We start from the raw sequence: 23433 nt of genomic DNA, 5'->3' as shown, positions 1-23433 counted from the left end.
GAGATGTTATTAGATTTCCAAGGTTGTCTGAGAACAATAACCTGATTTCCTGTCACGGGCAATATGCAAAAATCACTGGTGGACTTAAAGTCTTTTAACAGCTTAATATGTAACTATAGACTTTGGACAAATCCCCCGACTAGCGGAAACTGCAAATTGTGTGGACACTGTACAGAACACCTTGAACGTTACATTACAATCATTGCTGTTTCGAAGGAACAATTAAATGAAAGGAATACGTAAAATACCAATGCAAAACGGCATATTTACTAGACACAGACTATTTTTTCGTTTTTCTTTTTTCATGAATGAACTGCCCTGGATGACCTTGGTTCATTGTGGGGAAACACGCCACACACCTTTTGATGGTAAAATATTTTATAGTAACTGAACAAAAATCATTGATCGGAACCCAGCGAGACCCACATGTAAGAAGTTGTAGTACTGAGTAAATTATCTTCTGTTGTCATTCACCTGCTCTCTAATGGAAACTATTACATTATCGAGTTTCACTTTTTCTTTGTAATACTGCTTTCTGAGATTCTGATGGACGCGTTTAGTCTGATGTCTCTGATTGCTTTATTGGAATTCTGAAGTTAAGTGTTTACAAATTCTGTAATGACATGGATATTATGATATTGGTTTTTTTTTGTCTTTCTGAAGTATTCAAACATCCTGGTCCTTCATCAATTTCATAACAGGGGTTTCGAGAATAGCTCGCATGATAAAATCGGCAAAATAAAAAGTACAAATGTCTAACTTAGTAAAAAAAAAAATGAAACTGATAATCATTAAAATGGCTTTAAATAACTGTTTTTTTTCATTATTGGAAGTTTTCATCTATACATTTGTTTCAAGAAATACGTTTGGATATCATACTTTTTATTCTAAGAAGCTTTACAGGTAATGGTCAAAACAGGTGAGCAGTATTTAAACTGCAATCAGGTGAAAAAAATAACATGACATTCATTCTTTATATAGAAACAAATGTTATGGAACCATATGAAGTTTCATTACCAGAAACTATATAGACAAATGTTATGGAACCATATGAAGTTTCATTACCAGAAACAAATATTATAAAGGTGGAAATAATATTATGCAATCTTTGTTCGCATGATAAAATCGGCAAAATAAAAAGTACAAATGTCTAACTTAGTAAAAAAAAGTAACTGATAATCATTAAAATGGCTTTAAATGACTGGGTTGGAATCACCCCTTTTTCGACGATCAATCACGGTCATGATTTGGACAGGGACATAAATTTGGAACCCCATTATCCTGCCTTGGAACCCCCTTTTAAAAATTGCTAGATCTGCCCCTGCTTTAAATATTCCAATGACAGTCAGAAGACAAAAAGTTTCGTAGCCAAGGTTTACGGTCCAGTCCCCTCCTGGAGATAGAAGACAACAGCTTCAATAAAAGCTTCGTTGTCCTCCCACATTATGTTTACTTTCGATATCTTCGATTTCAGTGATCATAATTTAATTAATGTATTACTGATCGACATGCTAAATACAAGAGATTAACAGATTTAATAAAGGTGAATTTTTGAAATAGTTAAAATATAAAGTTTTTATTTCAATTACCATTGAACTTTTTTTTATATTAATTTGAGAGTTAAGTTATGATGATCTGTTATGCATTTGTATCTAATAAACTTGAACAACTTCATTAGTCAGACCGTACAGACGCGTACGGTCCAAATACTCATATGGTCTGGAACATATATATTTGCAATTTTTTATTTATGCTTTTCTATGATGAGGTCCTTATGTTTCGCAAACCATTTACAGTGATTTTGTTTGCCTTAAATTACTGGAGAATAAAGGCTTTTCCCCCTGGTGAAGTATCCCAATTTGGAAAAAAAAGGCTTACAATTATTCCCAAAAAGACAACTTTTCCCAAAAAAGTGACGTCTCAGTAGTAATTGTAAATGAATGCAAACTGAAAAACACTAATTTATACATTATATATAATATGTGTAGATTTGAAGGTCTATTTATGTATCATCACTGACAATAAGGGGTTTTGTTTCAAAGCAGGGTTTGACTCTGCTTATAAGGGGGTCTGCGAATTGAAGTTTCAGTCAAATTCATGGTTTATTATAAATTTCCCAATTTGATAAAAATGACGCATAGTAGTTTTGAAAAAAGCCAACTATATCACTGATTTACCTACCCTCCAAAAAATAAAGTAGTGTTAAAATTAGTTACGTAATGGTGCGTTGTTGTTATAAACCTCAATTTCTTATGTTAGTCATATCTACGTTCTTAGCGATGTCAGAGGTCATTTACCAGAACATCAGTGTAGACTGTAGTGTTTTTATTTAAAAGGTTTACAAAAGAACAGGTATTTAATTTTGAGTCCGCATAAAACTACACTAAATGAAATGTTTGGCATTTTCCTAATTAGTTAAGTCGAAACGATAAATCATTTCAAAACAACCAAATTAATATTCTATAAAACTAAAAGTACTGACGAATGACTAGCATCAAGCATTTGCATGATAAAGCAAGGATTTGTATAGTACGTCTAACTATACAAATCCTTGGATTAAGATACATATTTTGCTTACAAATCTTTTGCATGCATGTTTTTCATCGTTAGTTGAAGCTCATATTTTTTGTAACAGGCGTGGATCCAGAGGGGGGGGGGGGGGGGGGGGGGGGGGGGTTCCGGGGGTTGGAACCCCCCTTTATTTGGACGATCAATGTATTTGAATGGGGACATGTAGTTGGAACCCCCCATTTGTCCTGGGTTAGGAACCCCCTCTTTTTAAAATGGCTGGATCCGCCCCTGAGTAACATATGTTGGCTACAATGAGAGTGTTCTATATGGGAATTATAAATGACTATCAAAGGGACCAACTTCAAATGAATAAAATTGGAATGATTAGTGACAAACCAATCAGTGATGATCATTTAATACACCTTATCGCAATTTGAAAAACTGCGCTGGTTGACCGTGAATCTGCATGCACTGCTTGAACTATGGATGTCTTTCAACAATCACTCTTCCATTGTGGTGTCAGATATTTTGTATTATGATGCCCAAATTTTACAAGAATCTTTATAATGTCCAGTAATAGCGGACAAATAGCGATAATGTGTATTAGTGCAATGAAACTGGGACTATTTTTTCTCTCTTCAACTTTATGTTTGTTATCATCAATTTGCTATAGATATATCATGTCTATGACATCTAACATACTTTATATTAGAACAATAGTTTTGTATTTGTAAATTTTAATCTGTGTTTAAAAAAAAGATAGTAATTGTGTTTGACTGGTGGTGAAGCTAGTGTTTACTACAGGAAATAGTAAGATATAGATTCTATGATATTTGCATTAATGCTGATACAGAATGAAATATATGTCTCCAGGCATAAATATAAGAAAAAATCTCGTTAAATTTTTTATAATTGAAAATAAAAAATGTTTCAGTATAGCCAAAGGTTCAACAGATTAAAGAAATGACCTCTACCAATGGAGATTCCCAAATTATAGACAATGTGAAGGAATATTATGGAAAGAAGTTAAAAAATGTGTCAGATTTACAAACCCAAGCATGTGTAGCACCAGGCAGACTTGTAAACAAAAATGTGCGTGTAGCAATCAGTCAAGTCCATGAAGAAGTAGCATCAAAGTAAGTTATAACTAACAGTTAAATAAAACTCTGAACTACCAGTATGTTAAAAGGGGGATTCAAAACAGTTCTGTACCCAAAAGGAACAAATCCTAAACAATAAGACTGATGTATGGAAAATCTTAGAAAACATGTACATGAAGCAATTAGTCAAGTTCATGAAGAGGTAGCATCAAAGTAAATTTGCTCTTTGGTCAGGTTGTTGTCTCTTTGACACATTCCCCACTTTCATTCTCAATTTTATAACTAACAGTTAAAAAAAACTCTGAACTATCATGAGTATGATTATGTTAAAAGGGGGATAAAAAAATAGTACTCAAATGGAACCAATCCTAAACAATAAGACCGATGTATAGAAAAACTTAGAAAAAACATAATCTTAGTTGAGCTCTAAAAACGCAAATTTGTGCACCTTAAGGATCAGGTCCAGTTGATACCAATGTTATTGGATAATATATTCATCATTTGTTTCCTTTGTGATCAATAACAGATACTGTAACTTTATTTTTCCAAAGGTTATTTAAAATTTGATAGTGCACACAATACATTGTATTACATGTCTCTGGTTATACCTGGTGAATTTTTGTTTATAGATATTATGGATGTGGATTAGTAATTCCTAATAAATTAGAAGGAATTAAAGTTCTGGACCTTGGAAGTGGAAGTGGAAGAGATTGTTATGCTATCAGTAAACTTGTTGGACAGAATGGACATGTTACAGGGATAGATATGACCGACGAACAGGTGAGACTATGAGAATGTCAATCACAGGAATAGACATGACTGATGAACAGGTGAGACTATGAGAATGTCAATCACAGAAATAGACATGACTGATGAACAGGTGAGACCATGAGAATGTCTGTCACAGATATGGACAAGACAGATAAACAGGTGAGACCATGAGAATGTCAGTCACAGGTATAGACATGACTGATGAACAGGTGAAACCATGAGAATGTCAGTTACAGGAATGGACAGGGATAGACATGACTGATGAACAGTTGAGACCATGAGGATGTCAGTCACAGGAATAGACATGACTGATGAACAGGTGAGACCATGAGAATGCCAATCACAGGAATAGACATGACTGATGAACAGGTGAGACTATGAGAATGTCAGTCACATTGATAGACATGACTGATGAACAGTTGAGACCATGAGGATGTCAGTCACAGGAATAGACATGACTGATGAACAGGTGAGACCATGAGAATGTCTATCACATTGATAGACATGACTGATGAACAGGTGAGACTATGAGAATGTCAGTCACATTGATAGACATGACTGATGAACAGTTGAGACCATGAGGATGTCAGTCACAGGAATAGACATGACTGATGAACAGGTGAGACCATGAGAATGTCAATCACAGGAATAGACATGACTGATGAACAGGTGAGACTATGATAATGTCAGTCACATTGATAGACATGACTGATGAATAGGTGAGACTATGAGAATGTCAGTCACATTGATAGACATGACTGATGAACAGGTGAGACCATTAGAATGCCAGTCACAGGGATAGATATGACTGATGAACAGGTGAGACCATGAGAATGTCAGTCACAGGAATAGACATGACTGATGAACAGGTGAGACTATTAGAGTGTCAGTCACATTGATAGACATGACTGATGAACATGTGAGACCATGAGAATGTCAATCACAGGAATAGACATGACTGATGAACAGGTGAGACCATGAGAATGGTAGTCACAAGGATAGACATGACTGATGAACAGGTGAGACCATGAGAATGTCAATCACAGGAATAGACACGACTGATGAACAGGTGAGACTATGAGAATGTCAATCACAGGAATAGACATGACTGATTAACAGATGAGATATTGAGAATGTCAGTCACATTGATAGACATGACAGATGAACAGGTGAGACCATGAGAATGTCAGTCACATTGATAGACATGACTGATGAACAGTTGAGACCATGAGAATGTCAGTTACAGGAATAGATATTACTGATGAACAGGTCAGACCATGATAATGTCAATCACAGGAATAGACATTACTGATGAACAGGTCAGACCATGATAATATCAATCACAGGAATAGACATGACTGATGAACAGGTGAGACCATGAGAATGGCAGTCACATGGATAGACATGACTGATGAACAGGTGAGACCATGAGAATGTCAATCACAGGAATATACATGACTGATGAACAGGTGAGATTATGAGAATGTCAATCACAGGAATAGACATGACTGATTAACAGATGAGACCATGAGAATGTCAGTCACATTGATAGACATGACAGATGAACAGGTGAGACCATGAGAATGTCAGTCACATTGATAGACATGACTGATGAACAGGCGAGACCATGAGGATGTCAGTCACATTGATAGATATGACTGATGAACAGATGAGACCATGAGGATGTCATTCACATTGATAGATATGACTGATGAACAGATGAGACCATGATAATGTCAGTCACAGGAAAAGACATTACTGATGAACAGGTCAGACCATGATAATGTCAATCACAGGAATAGACATTACTGATGAACAGGTCAGACCATGATAATGTCAATCACAGGAAAAGACATAATTGATGAACAGGTCAGACCATGAGAATGTCAATCACAGGAATAGACATGACTGATGAACAGGTGAGACCATGAGAATGTCAATCACAGGAATAGACATGACTGATGAACAGGTGAGACCATGAGAATGTCAGTCACAGGGATAGACATGACGGATGAACAGGTGAGACCATGAGAATGTCTGTCACAGATATGGACAAGACAGATGAACAGGTGCGACCTGAGAATGTCAGTTACAGGTATAGACATGACTGATGAACAGGTGAAACCATGAGAATGTCAGTCACAGGAATAGACAGGGATAGACATGACGATGAACAGGTGAGACCATGAGAATGTCTGTCACAGATATGGACAAGACAGATGAACAGATGAGACCATGAGAATGTCAGTCACAGGAATAGACATGACTGATGAACAGGTGAGACCATGAGAATGTCAGTCACAGGCATGCGCGTAGCTACGTTTACGTCAAAACGCCCGGGCGTACACTTGAATTTTGAAAATAAAACAAATAATCGACATAGAATAAGAAAATCTGATCAAAAGCACATCACCCTTGTGCTTCTTTTTTCACTGGATTGTAATTTTGAATAAAAAGGGACTAAATTTACTCAAATAGATCATTTAATATATTTGTTCGAATCTTTTGTAAAAGTCTGAATCCACTATGAATTCTACCTTCTTTTCTTATATTTAAGCAATTCACTATCTGCTCAGATTCGATATGTTGTTTGTATTTTTGTCGAACCTGTGATTTATGTCCCAAAGGCGAGACAAAGCGGCGTCAATATTTAGGTTCCGAATGTAGATAAATTCTTTTAAATGACTCTCCGTGAAATTTTACGAAAGTTGTACAGAAACTGTTTATGATCAAAAGAGTATACAGAGCAATATAATAATGCAATTATATCTTTAATTTTCCCGCATTTTAAGGATAAAATGTATGTCTTTCTACAATTAATAAGTGGTCGCAGTTTGGGCTTACATTTTGTTATTTTTTCTACTTGTCGAACCTTCATCGAAATTTATGAAAATGTCGAAGAAGCTTTTTCTATGACTAATGTCTAAAGCTAACATTTTAAAAGCATTTGTTTTCGTTCATTTTTCTTTTCTTTTCTGATAGACAGATAGCCGGACTCTTCTTTACGCAATTAATTGTTTTACATGCTCAATAAAATTAACGGTACCAATTTTCTTGCACCAGATGCGCATTTCGACAATACATGTCTCTTCAGTGATGCTCGTGGCCAAAATATTTAAAAGCCAAAGCTTATATAAAAGATGAAGAGCTATAATCCAAAAGGTCCAAAAAGTGTAGCCAAATCCGTGAAAGGAATCAGAGCTTTGCTTGAGGGAGATACATTCCTTAATTTATAATAATTTATAATATTCTGTATCAGCAAATTTTAATAACACAAAAAAAATCCGTATTTTCATGCCAGTACCGAAGTACTGGCTACTGGGCTGGTGATACCCTCGGGACTAATAGTCCACCAGCAGAGGCATCGACCCAGTGGTATAAACCTTCATAGATTGTCGTGAAATATTCCAGATCAAGAAAAAAATATCAAAAGATTTTTTTTTTTTTTAAATCCCTTTAAAGGAATGATACATTCAATTTGAATCACTTTTTGTGGAAGAAATCCTAGATGTTCCAGAATTTTTTTATATTGCACCTCTTAGAAATTTTTTTTTCGTGTTCATTAAAAGGTGGTTTTGTTGATTATATGCTCACTCACGGCACCATTTAAACTTATTCAAAAGTAATATTGGTTTGAACGTTTTCTTTAAAACCAATGACCATTAGGCTAGCTGCCACTTTAACACGATGAATAAGTTAAAATTGAGAATGGAAATGGGGAATGTGTCAAAGAGACAACAACCCGACCAAATAAAAAACAACAGCAGAGGGTCACCAACAGGTCTTCAATGAAGCGAGAAATTCCCACACCCGGAGGCGTCCTTCAGCTGGCCCCTAAACAAATATATACTAGTCCAGTGATAATGAACGCCATACTAATTTCCAAATTGTACACAAGAAACTAAAATTAAAATAATACAAGACTAACAAATGCCAGAGGCTCCTGACTTGGGACAGGCGCAAAAATGCGGCGGGGTTAAACATGTTTGTTAACATATTACAAAATTTAACAAAAAAAACCAAAAAAAACATTTAGATTCAAAAGTATGTTGTTATCAATGATTTTTTACTGACAGGAATCATTATGGTATCTCATTCTCGATAGCTTTCGGGGGTTTCGTCCCTTTCGAACCCACTACCAACAGGTGCTTTGACATTAAGCGGTTGGCACCCCTCATATCCCTCGCCAAGGTTCGGGCGTACACGTAAAAATGACCCAGCTACGCCACTGACAGGTATAGACATGACTGATGAACAGGTGAGACCATGAGAATGTCAGTCACAGGAATGGACAGGGATAGACATGACTGCTGAAAAGGTCGGTAGGTCAGTCACAGACATAGATTTGACTGATAAATAGATCAGCAGGTCAGTCACAGGGATAGACATGACTGATAAACAGGTCAGTAGGTCAGTCACAGGAATTAACATGAGTGATGAACAGGTCAGTAGATCGTTCACAGGAATAGAAATGACTGATGAACAGGTCAGTAGGTCAGTCACAGGGATAGACATGGCGAATGAACAGGTCAGTAGGTCAGTCACAGGATAGACATGACTGATAATCATATGAATAGACCAGTCACAGGGATAGACATGATGACTGAATGGATCAAAAATATAGTCATGAAAATAGTAACAGGGTAAGATATCTCTGATTAATAGATAAGTAGGTTGGGGTGAAAGGTCAGTTAAGTGAGCATGTATAAGATATACCAGTAGAAATGTCAAGATAAATTTTAAAACAAATTCTTGATCCCCTCTGCATTATTTTCAGTGATTGAATATAAATAGAATTAATTTTTTGTAATTCTTTCATTTTATTTACAGATTGAAGTAGCAAGAAAGTATATTGACTACCACACAAAAACCTTTGGTTATGATAAACCAAATATAAACTTTGTACAGGGGTATATTGAGAAGCTTATTGAGGCAGGCCTGCAAGAGAACTTCTATGATTTAATAGTGTAAGTTATTGGAAAATAATTCATGACGTCACAACTTAGTCAGAGATTGTGACAGGGGTAACATTATTTAAGCAAACCTTTAACCTCAGTTTTAGGGACATCGATTGCTGCCAAAGATTAACCCATAGGTCCTATTTGTTCATTTTGTATGACCATCAATGAGGAAGTTTAAACAATTATCAAGATGAAGAACAGTAATTCAAGTGCCTGTCCTTTTTAATACATGGTTATTTTATATTACTTAGATTGTTATCTCATATTTAATCAATTCCATAACCAAATAAAATCCTAAATGGAAAAATAACCCAGTGACATTATTTTTTGGTACCTTGTTATTGGAGTGGCATTAAGTGTTAGCCAATTTTTGCAATTAGAAAAAAGTATGTATTAAATTACAACGAAAACAATAATCTAGATGATCTATATTGCAATTGGCTGGTAACCCATTTATTCAACATCATCTCAAAACATCCCGTATGGGTTATATGAGATTAACCAACATAATGCAGGGTTTTATGTCCATTACCATGACAAGTAATTTATTATTATGCTCAGATACCCAATTTTCAAAATTATGTGTTATATATTATTGTGTTTGTGTGTACCGTACTCAAACTAACCAATCACATGTTGTCAAAAGTAACAGATCAACCTTTAATTTTATGGACAAAGGGGAACAACTTTGATATGAATGCAAGAGAAATATGTTTCTTTGCTTATACAAGATCATATGCAATGTTCAAATTTAAGTACAACATACTCATCTCTATATCTAAATGGTTATTGGGAGAATGTTTTGATAGCAGATCTCTGATAGTTTCTTGACGACAGAGACCGTCCAACATATACCCTCGGTAAAAAAAAATTGACTGATGAGAATTTTTTCGAGGAGCCGTACGTAAGACCTGAGTGGGCTACTGCAGATGTCTCTGCGATCGAGGCTGGCCAACATATACCCTCTGTAAAAAAAATTATGTTTATTATTTACAGGTCCAACTGTGTAGTAAATCTGTCACCTGACAAATATGCTGTATTGTCGGAGGCCTACAAAGTTCTCAAGGTAATACCAGATTTACTTTCTATTTGTTTTTTATAGACTGACAGCAAATGGAAATCATTCACAAATTCTTCTACAGGACATGCAATGAGCACCTGCTTGTTCGATATTTCATTTGAATGATGTTTGAGGTTTTTCATTTCAAAGCATAGACAAAACCATTTCTTATTTTATTTAAGAAATAATTCATGGCAGCCGTAGATTTGTTTTTATTTAACCATGGGTTGGGCATTTATATTTGATTATTTTACCCTGAGCGTTAGCGAAGGGGTAAAATATGAATATAAATGCCCAACCCATGGTTAAATGAAAACTAATCTTCGCCTGCCATGAATTAATTCGATTCTAATAGGACAAATTCGGTGGTTTTGTTAATCGTGAAAGCCCTATACATACGATACTGTTTTTGGCTGTTCCGTTTTACCCAATTTCGATAATATTAGTTATAATTATAGTATTCAATGATTTTTTTTAAAATGGCATTTTTCACTTATATATTTTCTTACAATGTAATTTTATTCGTTCTGAGGCATACAGGAAGCTTTAAAACATCCGATATTTACATTTGATTTTTTGTTTACGGAAACATACTTGTGACGTCACCTTGTTTCGTTGCCATGCCAAGACAATAACATCATTTCGCGGAATTTTCATTTTATGAAATTTTACCATGAAAAATAAATTGAAATGGATGTAATTGTTTATTTTGCTGTACAATAGAGATAAATATATTGTATTTGAATCTTTTTTTTTTCTTTTTTTTTATTTGTTTTTCAGTAGTCAGGCTTTTACAATCCCTTTACATCACCACCTGACTATGGTGCTAAGGGGTTTGATATATACAACAAAAAATTGACTACATTTTTTTTCTTCTACTGTGAATATATATTATTTGAATATTAACATTATAATAAAAAGGGGAAAAGAAACACACACACACTCTCGCAATTGCATTAACAAAACATATATCAACTTGTGTATTGCAAAGAAAAATGTTATCTTTGTAAAGATCTGCTCTTTATAAATTAAGTTTCATTTTTTTTTTATTTTATATGATTTGAAGTAAAAGTAATTATTACAAATCAGTAAAAATGTAATCTACTGGGGCCCAGAATTTTTGAAAATAAGGTGTGGTACCATTTTTTTTGCTATATAATGTTCATTTTCCTGATATCTTCTTATTTTTACTAATAGTCCTATAATACTTGGTTTCTTTTCATGCAACTTACATTTGTATATATAGTTCTTTGCAATAATAATGATCAAATTCAACAGTAAAGATCAGTAAACTCTCATTTTGAAGACCAAGAAAAATGTGCTTCTTAGATAATGTAAAGTTCACAAAATATCTTTTCAATTTTTGTGAAAAAGATTGCCATATATTAAATGTGTTATTGGACATTCATAGAATAAATGCTCCATGGTTTCATCAGAAATCTTACAAAAAGTACAAAGCTTTAAATCTTTAAGTTTAACTTTATACAAGAAAGTATTTGTTGCAATTATTCTGTGTAAAAATTTGTATTGAAAAGTCCCTAAATAAGTGTCTTTACATGATTTTCTTAAAATAATATAATATTCTGACCAATCTGCAATTTCAATACCTAGTAATTCCTCCCATTGTAAGAACTTTTCTGTTGGCAGTTGCACATTTCTGTCAACTAGATCTTTGTATACAAACTGCCTTTTTGTTACACAATAATCTTTCCAAAAAATTATCAGTATAGTTTTAAAAGTTTCAAAATTTACATGAGCAATGTTTTCTTTAATATGTTCTCTCATATACTTTGGAATCTTTGCAATGAGACCATAATACTTAAAAAAAATTATTTGTTTGAAGTCTTGGTCCTATCTAATCAAAATTACAAAAGTCCTTAGTCTCTAAGTTAATAAGGTCAAACAAAGACTGCACTCCCCTTCTCTGCCACTGAATAAAGTACGGAAAATCTACTAGAGGTGCGAAATTTAAAATATCTAATGACAAAATATCTTGAACAGAGATTTTGGTAGCAGGCCTTGCTACATGAAAGCTAAAAAATACATCCTTCCAAAAAGGATTGCTAAGACTATCAGAGATTTCTCTGAGTTTCTCCTTTTGAAAATGCAATACTCTTTCTCCACTATACTGTTCAAGGCTTTTTAATAACAATGATTGCCAACTACCATATAAATTGGATGGAAACCTCTTTATCCAGCCAATCTTAAGGTGTATATTAAAATAATGTATATTAATCATATTTAAACCTCCTTGTGGAATATCTCTGATTAAAGTAATTCGTCTAATTCGATCAGGTTTTCCATTCCATATGAATTGAAAGAATAAAGTATTTGAATCTTGGCCGACATTAACTAGGGGTTTTGATGTCAAAATTGAGAATATCTGGTAGTATAAATAAGTTGGTCGTAAAGAGGAACAGCCATTTTTGTGTGTTACTGCTTTTGCGCTAAAGGTAGATATATTGCGATTATACTGGTTGACGATAATAGGCTGTCATATTAGAATAGTTTGTTTATCTGCAGCTCACACATTTCATCCTTTACAGTTGTGCGCTGATGTTCAGAAAATCTTGTATAACTGCATTTAAAGGTTAACATGATTTGACCTGACATAATGTTTTACCCATCTATACCTAGTCTGTATAGATCCTTAAAAAGATACAAGCTTCCATAAGACTTAAATTGACAGTACCGGTATTTGAATTTAAAACCAGATTGATACCTTTATGTTAATTTGTTCACTTTTAACAGGAGGGTGGAGAGTTGTATTTCAGTGACGTTTATTGTGACAGAAATCTAGAAGATTCAGTGAGGAAACATGAAATACTATGGGGTGAGTGTAATGAAAGTTGGCTAACTTCCTGATTATGTATGTAAAAGTGGATCTTTAAATCTCAGTGTTTTGTTTTGTTTACCAGGTACACACAAATTGAAGACAAAATTAAAGCGACTTTTTCTCAATATTATTTTAAATCCAATCTTCCTTACAAATACTGAATTGCAAACAAAAAATATACAAACATGCCATTATGATGTAAATGCTCTACATGTGATGCTGTTAGATTGGTTACAAGAATTGATGATAGATTACAAGAAATAATATACTTAGATTTTTGGAACATTCAAACTACATGTTACGTGTTAATTAAACTTGTCACTTTTCTGCAACAAAGAAAAAGGAGGCAATTGCTTATTTGACAAAATTTGAATACTGTATTTTAAGAAAGGGAAATAAGAGATCTTTAATCTTTAATAATTACAGGTGAGTGTATAGCAGGTGCCCTGTGTTGGAAGGATCTGATTTCATTGGCTGAGAAGACAGGGTTCAGTACACCAAGACTTGTAACTGTGTCACCTATACCTATAGACAGAGAAGATTTCAAAAAAATATTAGGTAATTCCCCAGCTTGATCCGGTTTGATACAATTAGTAAGATGATTTTTTTGACAATATTGTTTATAGAGAAGAAAATTAGAAATACCTTGTATTTTCTTGCTGAGCAGAAAATACAAATTCAAGAACCTTTGCGTAAAATACTGAGGAGGTTGACAAACAATTTTTCTGTTCCTTCCGTGATTTAAAGTTAAAGTGTTATCCTCCTGTATATTCATCAAATATTTGCCACTGGATGTGTCATAATCAACAATCAATCATTTTTAAAATAGTCTCCTATTTTTAAAATAATAAGCAATAACTTTAAGTGTCAACATATATATGTTTCTAAATTGTTAACGCTTTGATTGAAAATTAATTGAATTTTTCTTTAACATCAATAAATTCATGGGATTTAGAGAAACAGTTGCTTATTATATGATATAATTTACATTATGGAAAGGTATTTCTCTGTTGTTATTTTTGGAAAGATTATAACTTGTTCTAAATCTTTACTAAGGCACTGGCTTCCCTAACAACACGACAGGTTAGCTACTGTTACTAAATGTATCCACACTGAAATATAGTTCCCCATAGTTCTTATGTTTCGCACATAATACACATATGAACTGGAAAAATTGGTATATTTTTGCAGCAGTTCATCCAAGAATGTATGTAACTAAGGTGTGTTGATGTGGTGTCATCCTGGTTTGCCCACTTTTTTTTTTTTAATTATATGCATATGTAAACATAGGGGGGATTGTTGTTTTAACAATTATAGTTTATATTTTTTACCTTTTTTTTTACCTGTAAAATTTTAAAAAAGGTTTTATATTCTGCTATTAAATCAAAGAAAATGTGCAAAAATATAGTATATTTTACCAAGGATTTGTGTTGATACATTCTGAAAAAAGGAAAAAAGTAAAATAATGAAACTAAAGATTGGAATAAATGTCATTTGAATTTCTTTTTATTTATTGAACTTTTTATTTGCAAATTTTAAAAAATACACTGTTCTGAAATTTTATATAAAAATATCCAATTAATTCTAACAAATAGAATATAAATGCAACTGTTCTGTAGCCCAGCTTTGAATATGACACCATTTAAACAGTAATCTGCATCCAAGGTTATCTATTCAAGATTCTTCAGCCACATACAGTTGTATCGCTCAACAACAATAGTTACAACTTCAACCAGAAACAGTATTTATTAACTACGAGACAGCAACCAACAATGCGACATGGAAGTGTTTCCAGGGATAACAGTGAAAGGCTGCTTCTCCCACTTCACCCAGTGTATTTGGCGAAAGACACAGAAATCTGGACTACAGTCCTATTGTAAAAAAAATGAAGACATAACTCAAATTATTCGACCCTCTTGTTCAACCCTACCTTGTTTAGGATGTTTGGCTAACAACTTTAAAAGACATCGTAAAAGCTGACAACATACCCGCTAGACATTGTGCAAATGTTGTAAAAGCTGACAACATACCTGCTACAACATCATTTACAGGTAACATGACAGAGTTTTGAGTTGAATAATACCGCTTTCTATGGAACCACAACTACACAGAATGACCTTGCACCACAAATCACCTGGAAGGATGGCACAGTAAACTTAAGAAGAGACTCAAACATGCTCACCCCAACATCTACGAGATCATCGAGTTACTGAAGAAGACCCAGGTACTAACAGAATGTAATATTATCCAGTATGCACCAGGGGGAGCCAGCACACCAAAAAGACGACAATACAGAGTAATAGACAACAGACTCCAACTACTGAAAATCAGATACCATCAAGGACTCATCAATGTGATAGTTTACTCTAAAGCAGCAGTTTGCTCTGACGCAGCATCCCATCTCCTCCATTTGAACTGAACCATTAAGTGAAATATTGTAATTTGTGACTTTGTAAATATAATGTTTTATGACTTTTGATGTATATGAAAAAGATTGTATTTCTCATCATTTCACATATAGTGTCACATATTACTTATTTTACCATGACAGTGCATTATTTATTTCCTTATGCAATGCATTTATAAAATTGATTCATATAATATTAAATAAAGAACTTGTATTGGTGTATTTATATCATGAAAATCATTCAGAAACTAATGAATTATAAACATACTTTTATAACTGAATGTTATTGTACATGTATGTTAAATGAAATTATTGAATTGGTATCAAATTATCGAGAAAAAATATTGATTTATTTATCATTTTTCAATACAAATGAAAATGGAATTAAAATAAAAATTACCTTTATATATACAAGGATTTGTATAGTAAGACTATACAAATCCTTGATATATAGAAAACGGGTACTTTGCTTTTGCGCCAATTGGCATTTCATTTGGGCCAAAAAATCTTTCATTTGTGCCAAAAAAATCTGTCATTTGGGCCACAAACCATATTTCACTTACAAATATTATATACCTAAGTTGGAACAGACTATACAATGTATGCTCATTAAATGGTTAACCTCTTGTCTTTTTTGTTTTCTTTACTAGTAGATAATTGGTAGAATTAAAAGTGGGCAAACCAGGAGTAAACTGTTGATGTGCAGGCTTTTTATGCCCCACCTACGATAGTAGAGGGGCATTATGTTTTCTGGTCTGTTCGTCTGTTCGTCCGTCCGTCTGTCCGTCTGTCCGTCCGTCTGTCTGTCCGTCCGTCTGTCCGTCTGTCCGTCCGTCTGTCTGTCTGTTCGTTCGTTCGTCCGTCTGTCCCGCTTCAGGTTAAAGTTTTTGGTCAAGGTAGTTTTTGATGAAGTTGAAGTCCAATCAACTTGAAACTTAGTATACATGTGCCCTATGATATGATTTTTCTAATTTAAATGCCAAATTATAGTTTTGACCCCAATTTTACGGTTCACTGAACATAGAAAATGATAGTGCAAATTTCAGGTTAAAGTTTTTGGTCAAGGTAGTTTTTGATGAAGTTGAAGTCCAATCAACTTGAAACTTAGTATACATGTGCCCTATGATATGATCTTTCTAATTTAAATGCCAAATTATAGTTTTGACCCCAATTTTACGGTTCACTGAACATAGAAAATGATAGTGCAAATTTCAGGTTAAAGTTTTTGGTCAAGGTAGTTTTTGATGAAGTTGAAGTCCAATCAACTTGAAACTTAGTATACATGTGCCCTATGATATGATCTTTCTAATTTAAATGCCAAATTATAGTTTTGACCCCAATTTTACAGTTCACTGAACATAGAAAATGATAGTGCAAATTTCAGGTTAAAGTTTTTGGTCAAGGTAGTTTTTGATGAAGTTGAAGTCCAATCAACTTGAAACTTAGTATACATGTGCCCTATGATATGATCTTTCTAATTTAAATGCCAAATTATAGTTTTGACCCCAATTTTACGGTTCACTGAACATAGAAAATGATAGTGCAAACTTCAGGTTAAAGTTTTTGGTCAAGGTAGTTATTGATAAAGTAGGAGTCCAATCAACTTGAAACTTAGTATACATGTTCCCTTTGATAAGATCATTCTAATTTTAATGCCAAATTAGAGAATTTAGTCCAATTTCACGGTCCACTAAACATAGAAAATGATAGTGCGAGTGGGGCATCCGTGTACTGTGGACACATTCTTGTTTTTATAACATTTTGATAAGTTAATTGGGTATTGATACAATACTATAATGATTGACAACTGTCATTATCACCAAACAATCAGAGTCACGGTGGACCTTTAATTACAATGCCCCACCTACAAAACTGTCAATCAAATTGACCACATTACTTATCAACCTCAGTCTTACATAATTAGAACCTTCAATATACAACTGCAATATACAAATATTTGACCTCATAATTGAATACACAAATGTATATATTAGATGTTTGATATATATAACTGAAGGGTGATAGATTTATTTATTGCCTTGAACTTTTGATCTACAATAGATAAAGTGATTCTGTAAATTTTGTCTGAAAGATAAATGTTCAAAAGATTAACAAGATCTTTAAATGAAATATGAATATATATATAAATATATAAAAGCTATTCAAGTAAGGCCTATAATTTACTTGATAAATTTCCAATAATCATCTATAATTAACAATTAAGATTAGTTCACTTATACTTTTTATCATCAGGAATTGGCTTGAAACAGTTTTAAAATTTTAAAACTTTTAATTGAAGCAAACTATTGTTTATTAATTTATTCCCCATCAATCATAATGTCTATTTTAGTCATTTGAATTTTCATTAGAAGTGAATATATATTTTTTCAATCAAGAAAGAATCCAAATTTTAATAAAATATGGTTTTTTTTAATTTGTTTACGTTGAAAAGTACATTTTAAATGCCCTGTCTTGAGAAATATTTTAAAAATTGATCAAAAGGCACTCTACATCTTTTAATCTTCAATGTCATATAACCTATGTTTCAACTTACAAAATGCCCCAAAACAGCATATTTAGATTATTTTTGTTGACACTTTAAAGTTATTAGCTGTTGGTCTAGATTTTATGTCTTACAATGATAGTTGGAAGCATTTACTAGAAGAATTTTTGATTTGCAATTGTTTGTTTTTTTGAAACATGTTAAGAACAGGCAACATTATTTGGATAAGATATAAACTGCAGTTTAAATAAAATTGTGCAAATTAAGAGACCCATATTATTTAATTAAATGAGCTCATTTTATTCTCTTACTGGAAAAGCACAATTCCTTCTAAAGACCTGCTGTTAATGCAATTTTCAGCAATAGTGCTTTATTAATGTTTGTTTTCCCCCACCATACCTTAATATGAAATGTTTCAAACTACTCTTCTAATCTTTCCATGAGTGATTTCCATCACTTTGATATTTTAAGGCGTATGACATTTGCACTGATTTTGAAAATGTTCATTCTTTCATTTGCGCCAATTTCATTTTTTTACGACTGCAAAAAATGTTGTCCTCGTCGTCTACGTCGTCGTCCAAAGACGCATGGTTTCTGGATAATAACTTTAGTATGAGTAAAAAGAAATCAAGAAATTTTTAACACAATGTATATAAAAACAAAAGGAAGGTTAGGATTGATTTTGGGGGTTATGGTCCAAAAGGTTTAGGAAAAAGGGGCCAAAAAAGGGGCCCAAATAAACATTTTTGCAGTTTCAAGCCAATAACTTGTGTTTAAGTGTATAGGCTCTCTGCAATTATGCCACAAGTTTCCATACTACAAAGGGATGGTTACAGGGGGTTTTGGCTCAAATCATTTAGCAATTAGGGGCAAAAAAGGAGGAAAAACCTGTGTGTTTTCTGGTTAAAGGACAATTTAAAAGCAATGTAAGGGAGGTAATCCAATTCCTTTTAAAGAATACTGTTATATAAACTGGAATCCGGATGTATTCGCTACACTCAAAGAACTATGAACAAAGTGTACTAGTCGGCCAAGAACCAGCTTAAATGTTATATATATATGTAATATGATTATTTCCCTTACACTGCTTGAAAATTATGTATTAAGAAATGATGATTGTCTTGAGATGATTAGCTGTTAAATTAGACCACAATCATTCTGTGTCAGAAACCTATGCTGTGTCGACTATTTAATCATAATCCAAATTTACAGCTGTATCAAGTTTAAATGTTGTGTCTATACTTGCCCCAACTGTTCAGGGTTCGTCCTCTGCGGTCGTATAATGCTGTGCTCTGTGGAGCATCTGGTTTCATTTGCGCCAATTTTATATTTGCTCTTAACTATATTTACAGGTAAGTTAATACTTGTACATGTACTGTACTATACCATTGATAAAATCTGGTTATAATTGTTGTTCATTTATGTTTAAGTTAAATTTTGATTCATATTGTTCTGGAACTTCGTTGTAACATGATGGACATATTACACACTGAATCGAGCCGAGGAGTCAATTCTATAATCATCAAGGGCCATACATATCGGAAAGTTAGTGTCCTGAAACATAACAACATATCTTACAAATGTACCATAAATCGTGTAAAGCCAGAGTCACCACAGATTCTATTGTCAAAACACTGATCGAGACGACCATGAACATGTGGCAGATGTCCGAAAGACAGAGGTTAAAGAACTATGGGTATTGTCAAAGAAAAAATCTGGAGGTGTATCTTGTAGGCCTTCTTCCATCTACCCGTAGTGAGCAGGGGACAACAGTTATATACATGTTATGATTGACAATTCATTACATTTGTACAAATGGCTAATGGAAGAGGTCTTAAATGATAAATGAAAAATAACATGACTTGGATGGAGAGTTCTCTCATTTGCACTCATACCACATCTTCTTATATCTATTCACCTGTAATTTACCTGTAAAAAAATTGGCGCAAATGAAAGAAAAATCAGCTCATTGACAAATGAAATGCAGATCGGCGCAAATGCAAAGCGCCGTTCAAAATGTAAAAACTGATTGTTTAATTTCAAATAGCTATCAATTACTTAAAGTTTAGGTCTGAAATGCATGAACCCTTTCTGTAAGATATTGTATTTTTCTTTTGAAGTAGCACTGAAGCTATTTTAATGTAGTAGAAAATCATTGCATTTATTAGTCTCTCAATCTTTGACATTTGATTGGCATATTTACTTAAAACAGGTGATGCCAAGTTTTGTTCTGTTACGTACAGATTGTTCAAGCTACCCAAAGTTGAAAAGTCTCCACCATTACAAGTTATTTATAGTGGCGATGTAACAGGATGTGAGAATCAACTGGATTTTGATCACAGAAATCAATTTAAGGTATTCAGATATTTTTAATTATTAGATATAAATTGACAAAAGACACATTATTACTTTATGAGTAGGTCAGCAAGCAGTTTTTAGGTTGTTAAAATGTGCAGTCCTTCAGATAGATATACATAATGCAAGACCAAAAAGTTGTGAAAAACCCAGGTCTTATTACAATTCTGTATCCAGTTAATTATAATTGGATAATCTTATAAGTATATATGTTCCTAACATTCCTTTCTCTCTATTCAGATGACAGCTTGTTGAAGGAAATCTTTTATTCTTTGTATACATTATTAATTTTCCAATGATTTGTGGTTAAATTATCTCCCTTTCTAAAGATTATTTCCCTTGACTGTTGGAAAGACTTGAGGGAAGTTCAGGATTATGTTTGGCTGTAATTATAGGAACTTTTACGATTTGCTTAATGTATGTTATTATCTTATCAATAAAATTCATATTTATGGTAAACCATTTCCCTCAGTTTATTTTTTTATTCAACAAATAATATCTGCATTTATACAACAAATGAAGATTTATATATTCTAGATATTTATTTTATTCTCTATGCTTTTTATCAGACAGATGATGTCTACACAATTGACTCAGAACTGGTAACTATATTAAAGAATTCAAGATTTTCAGATGAGTTTGAATTTCAACCTGCAACAAAAGGGGTCTGTGGATCCACAGAAAATACTGTAAGTTGAAACACTGTACTAGACATGCATATATAAATAATTACATTAGATGTATGTTTCATTATAATACGTTATTCTGATTGGCCAACTGCACATCTCGTGCTATTCCTGAAACAATTGTATCAGACAATAACATTTATCATTCATGATGACACGAGGTCCCACAATAAAGTGCACAAGTAAATTAAATGAAAACTTGATAAAAATCGTGTTTTTATGATTCTAGCTAAAAAAAATGTAATTATAAGTATTGAATGCTTCTTTTTGTAACTTTATATGGTTGTAAAAGCGTTGACCGTGCGCACATTTTTAGTATGAAGCGCTTCCGCGCTTCATACAAAATGTACTTCGGTCAACGCTTTTACACCCCAATAAATTTACAAAAAGCAGCATTCAATTCTTAAATAAATTTAAAAATAGCAGACAACATCAGTGAAAATGCAATGACCAGTATCATATAAAACAGACTACTTGTTTGATAAAAAAAATTAAAAATAACAAGAATGTGTCCCCAGTACATGGATGCCCCATCCCCACTATCATTTTCAATGTTCAGAGGACCGTGATAATGAGGGGGGGGGTAATCTCTAATTTGGCATGTGTACTAAGTTTCAAGTTGATTGTTCAACTTTATTAAAAACTACCTCGGCCAAAAACTTTAACCTGAAGGCGGACGAATGGACGAACGAACGGACAGACAGACTAGTGGACACACAGACCAGAAAACATAATGCCCATAAATGGTGCATAAAAAATTATGTCGATGGAGTTTTTCTAGGATCAAACTTGCCTACAAGCTTTTATTTTTTTGTTTTTAACCATATCACTAATCCTCTCTAGAAGGGGAATTTTATAGGGAGGATATTTCATTGTTTTATCACCATCATAAAATTAACTAAAAATTAACCACTAAAGTAAAGTTCTATCTTTACTTTGAAATTAGAAAACTTTTTTGAAATAATATCTTAAACAGGTATTGGATATGTAATTTCTACTTACTTTAGATGACATTCTGTGTTTAGTTAATGTTCATAGCAAACTAACGTGTTATATATTTATACTTTAAAGGTAGATAACCCATTTGATGTTTTACTGGAGAAAGAAAAGAAAGGAGAACAAGTCAGTCCTGCTTGTTGTGCTCCAGGAAAGTGTTAAAAAAAGGAGAAACAGCACTGCTGGAAATATTGTCAAATTCTAATTTTGAGTACAATATTAATGGATATTACATCTGAGCAGTTTTTTTATTATGTAATTACAAACCTTTAAAACAATTTTGATTGATATTCTCATTACAGCAAATATTTACTTATCATTTCATAAAAAATATTCCTGGATATATTTATTTTTTTCGTTTTCAAAATTTATGACATTTTATAAATTTTATAAATTCTTTTACAAATATCATTAATACTAATCGTTCATTGCTCATATAACTAGTGGGTCAATACTGAAATTGTGTATTTTTCTTGCCAACTGACCAGTTGATATTTCCTGTGTTTAAATTTTGCATTAATGTTGACAATAGGAAATGTGCTGGAAGTACAGTTTTTGGGTTCAACAAAAATAGAAATTATTTTTCAATTTTTAACCTGAAAAACTAAAGTTCTTTTTGGAAAAGTGAATTATTATTAAGAATTCTACTACAGTAATATCGGTATTCAGTTGTTGAAATAGTTAGATACCAAAAGCAAACTCAGATTATTTACTATGGTCAATGGTAGGGGAGAAAAAAGCAACTAAGTAAAATATATTATATTCTTAATACAATGTATACCTAATATAATATTCAATTTGCATGAAATATAGAAATAAAAATTTCATTTTCAATGAGAAGTAATATCACTGCTGTCTTATAGGAAACTCAAGTTTATAGTATCTATTACAAAAATCATCTTACATAGAATATTTCAAAACTATCAGAAATTGAAGTTAACCAAATAAGAGACCTGAAATGATGACATAAATGACAATAATAATCAAACTTCTATTCATACTTAATGTAAATTTCATATTACAAGTGTTTGTTTTCATGGTTGTTAGCAGAGCTTTATCTGTACTTGCATAATATGGTGCTAGAAACATAATAAATAATTACAATACAGTTTTGTATCATTGGCATTTTTATTACAGAATAATAAATAATTCCAATATCATACACAATTTAGTTGCAGTAGTTTTGTAATTTTGTCAAATTCATGTGTAAAAAAAATTGTATGCATGTCAAATTTAATTTGTTTTAG

General features: G+C 32.8%; 2 protein-coding genes across 3 annotated transcripts in view; one reads left to right on the top strand and one right to left on the bottom strand.

The window, feature by feature from the left end:
- Positions 1–23433, bottom strand: part of LOC139521744 (coiled-coil domain-containing protein 172-like) — a 388671-nt gene that overhangs the window by 180209 nt on the left and 185029 nt on the right. The window lies entirely within an intron of this gene.
- On the top strand, positions 32–23294 carry LOC139521740 (arsenite methyltransferase-like). Of its 2 annotated transcripts, none has more exons than XM_071315306.1 (10): positions 32–207; positions 3385–3647; positions 4241–4391; positions 9213–9349; positions 10340–10409; positions 13155–13236; positions 13666–13797; positions 20362–20504; positions 21074–21193; positions 22262–23294. In XM_071315306.1, the coding sequence occupies exons 2-10, from the start codon at positions 3475–3477 to the stop codon at positions 22346–22348; spliced, it is 1095 nt and encodes a 364-aa protein (XP_071171407.1). In that variant the 5' UTR covers positions 32–207; positions 3385–3474; the 3' UTR covers positions 22349–23294. The 2 variants fall into 2 exon arrangements, with proteins under 2 accessions (XP_071171407.1, XP_071171406.1); XM_071315305.1 differs by lacking the exon at positions 32–207 and adding an exon at positions 2266–2352 and having other exon boundaries at positions 3446–3647.

This window comes from Mytilus edulis, chromosome 4, assembly GCF_963676685.1.
Source record: "Mytilus edulis chromosome 4, xbMytEdul2.2, whole genome shotgun sequence".
Lineage (NCBI taxonomy): Eukaryota > Metazoa > Mollusca > Bivalvia > Mytilida > Mytilidae > Mytilus > Mytilus edulis.
This window is presented reverse-complemented; position numbering and strand designations above follow the sequence as displayed.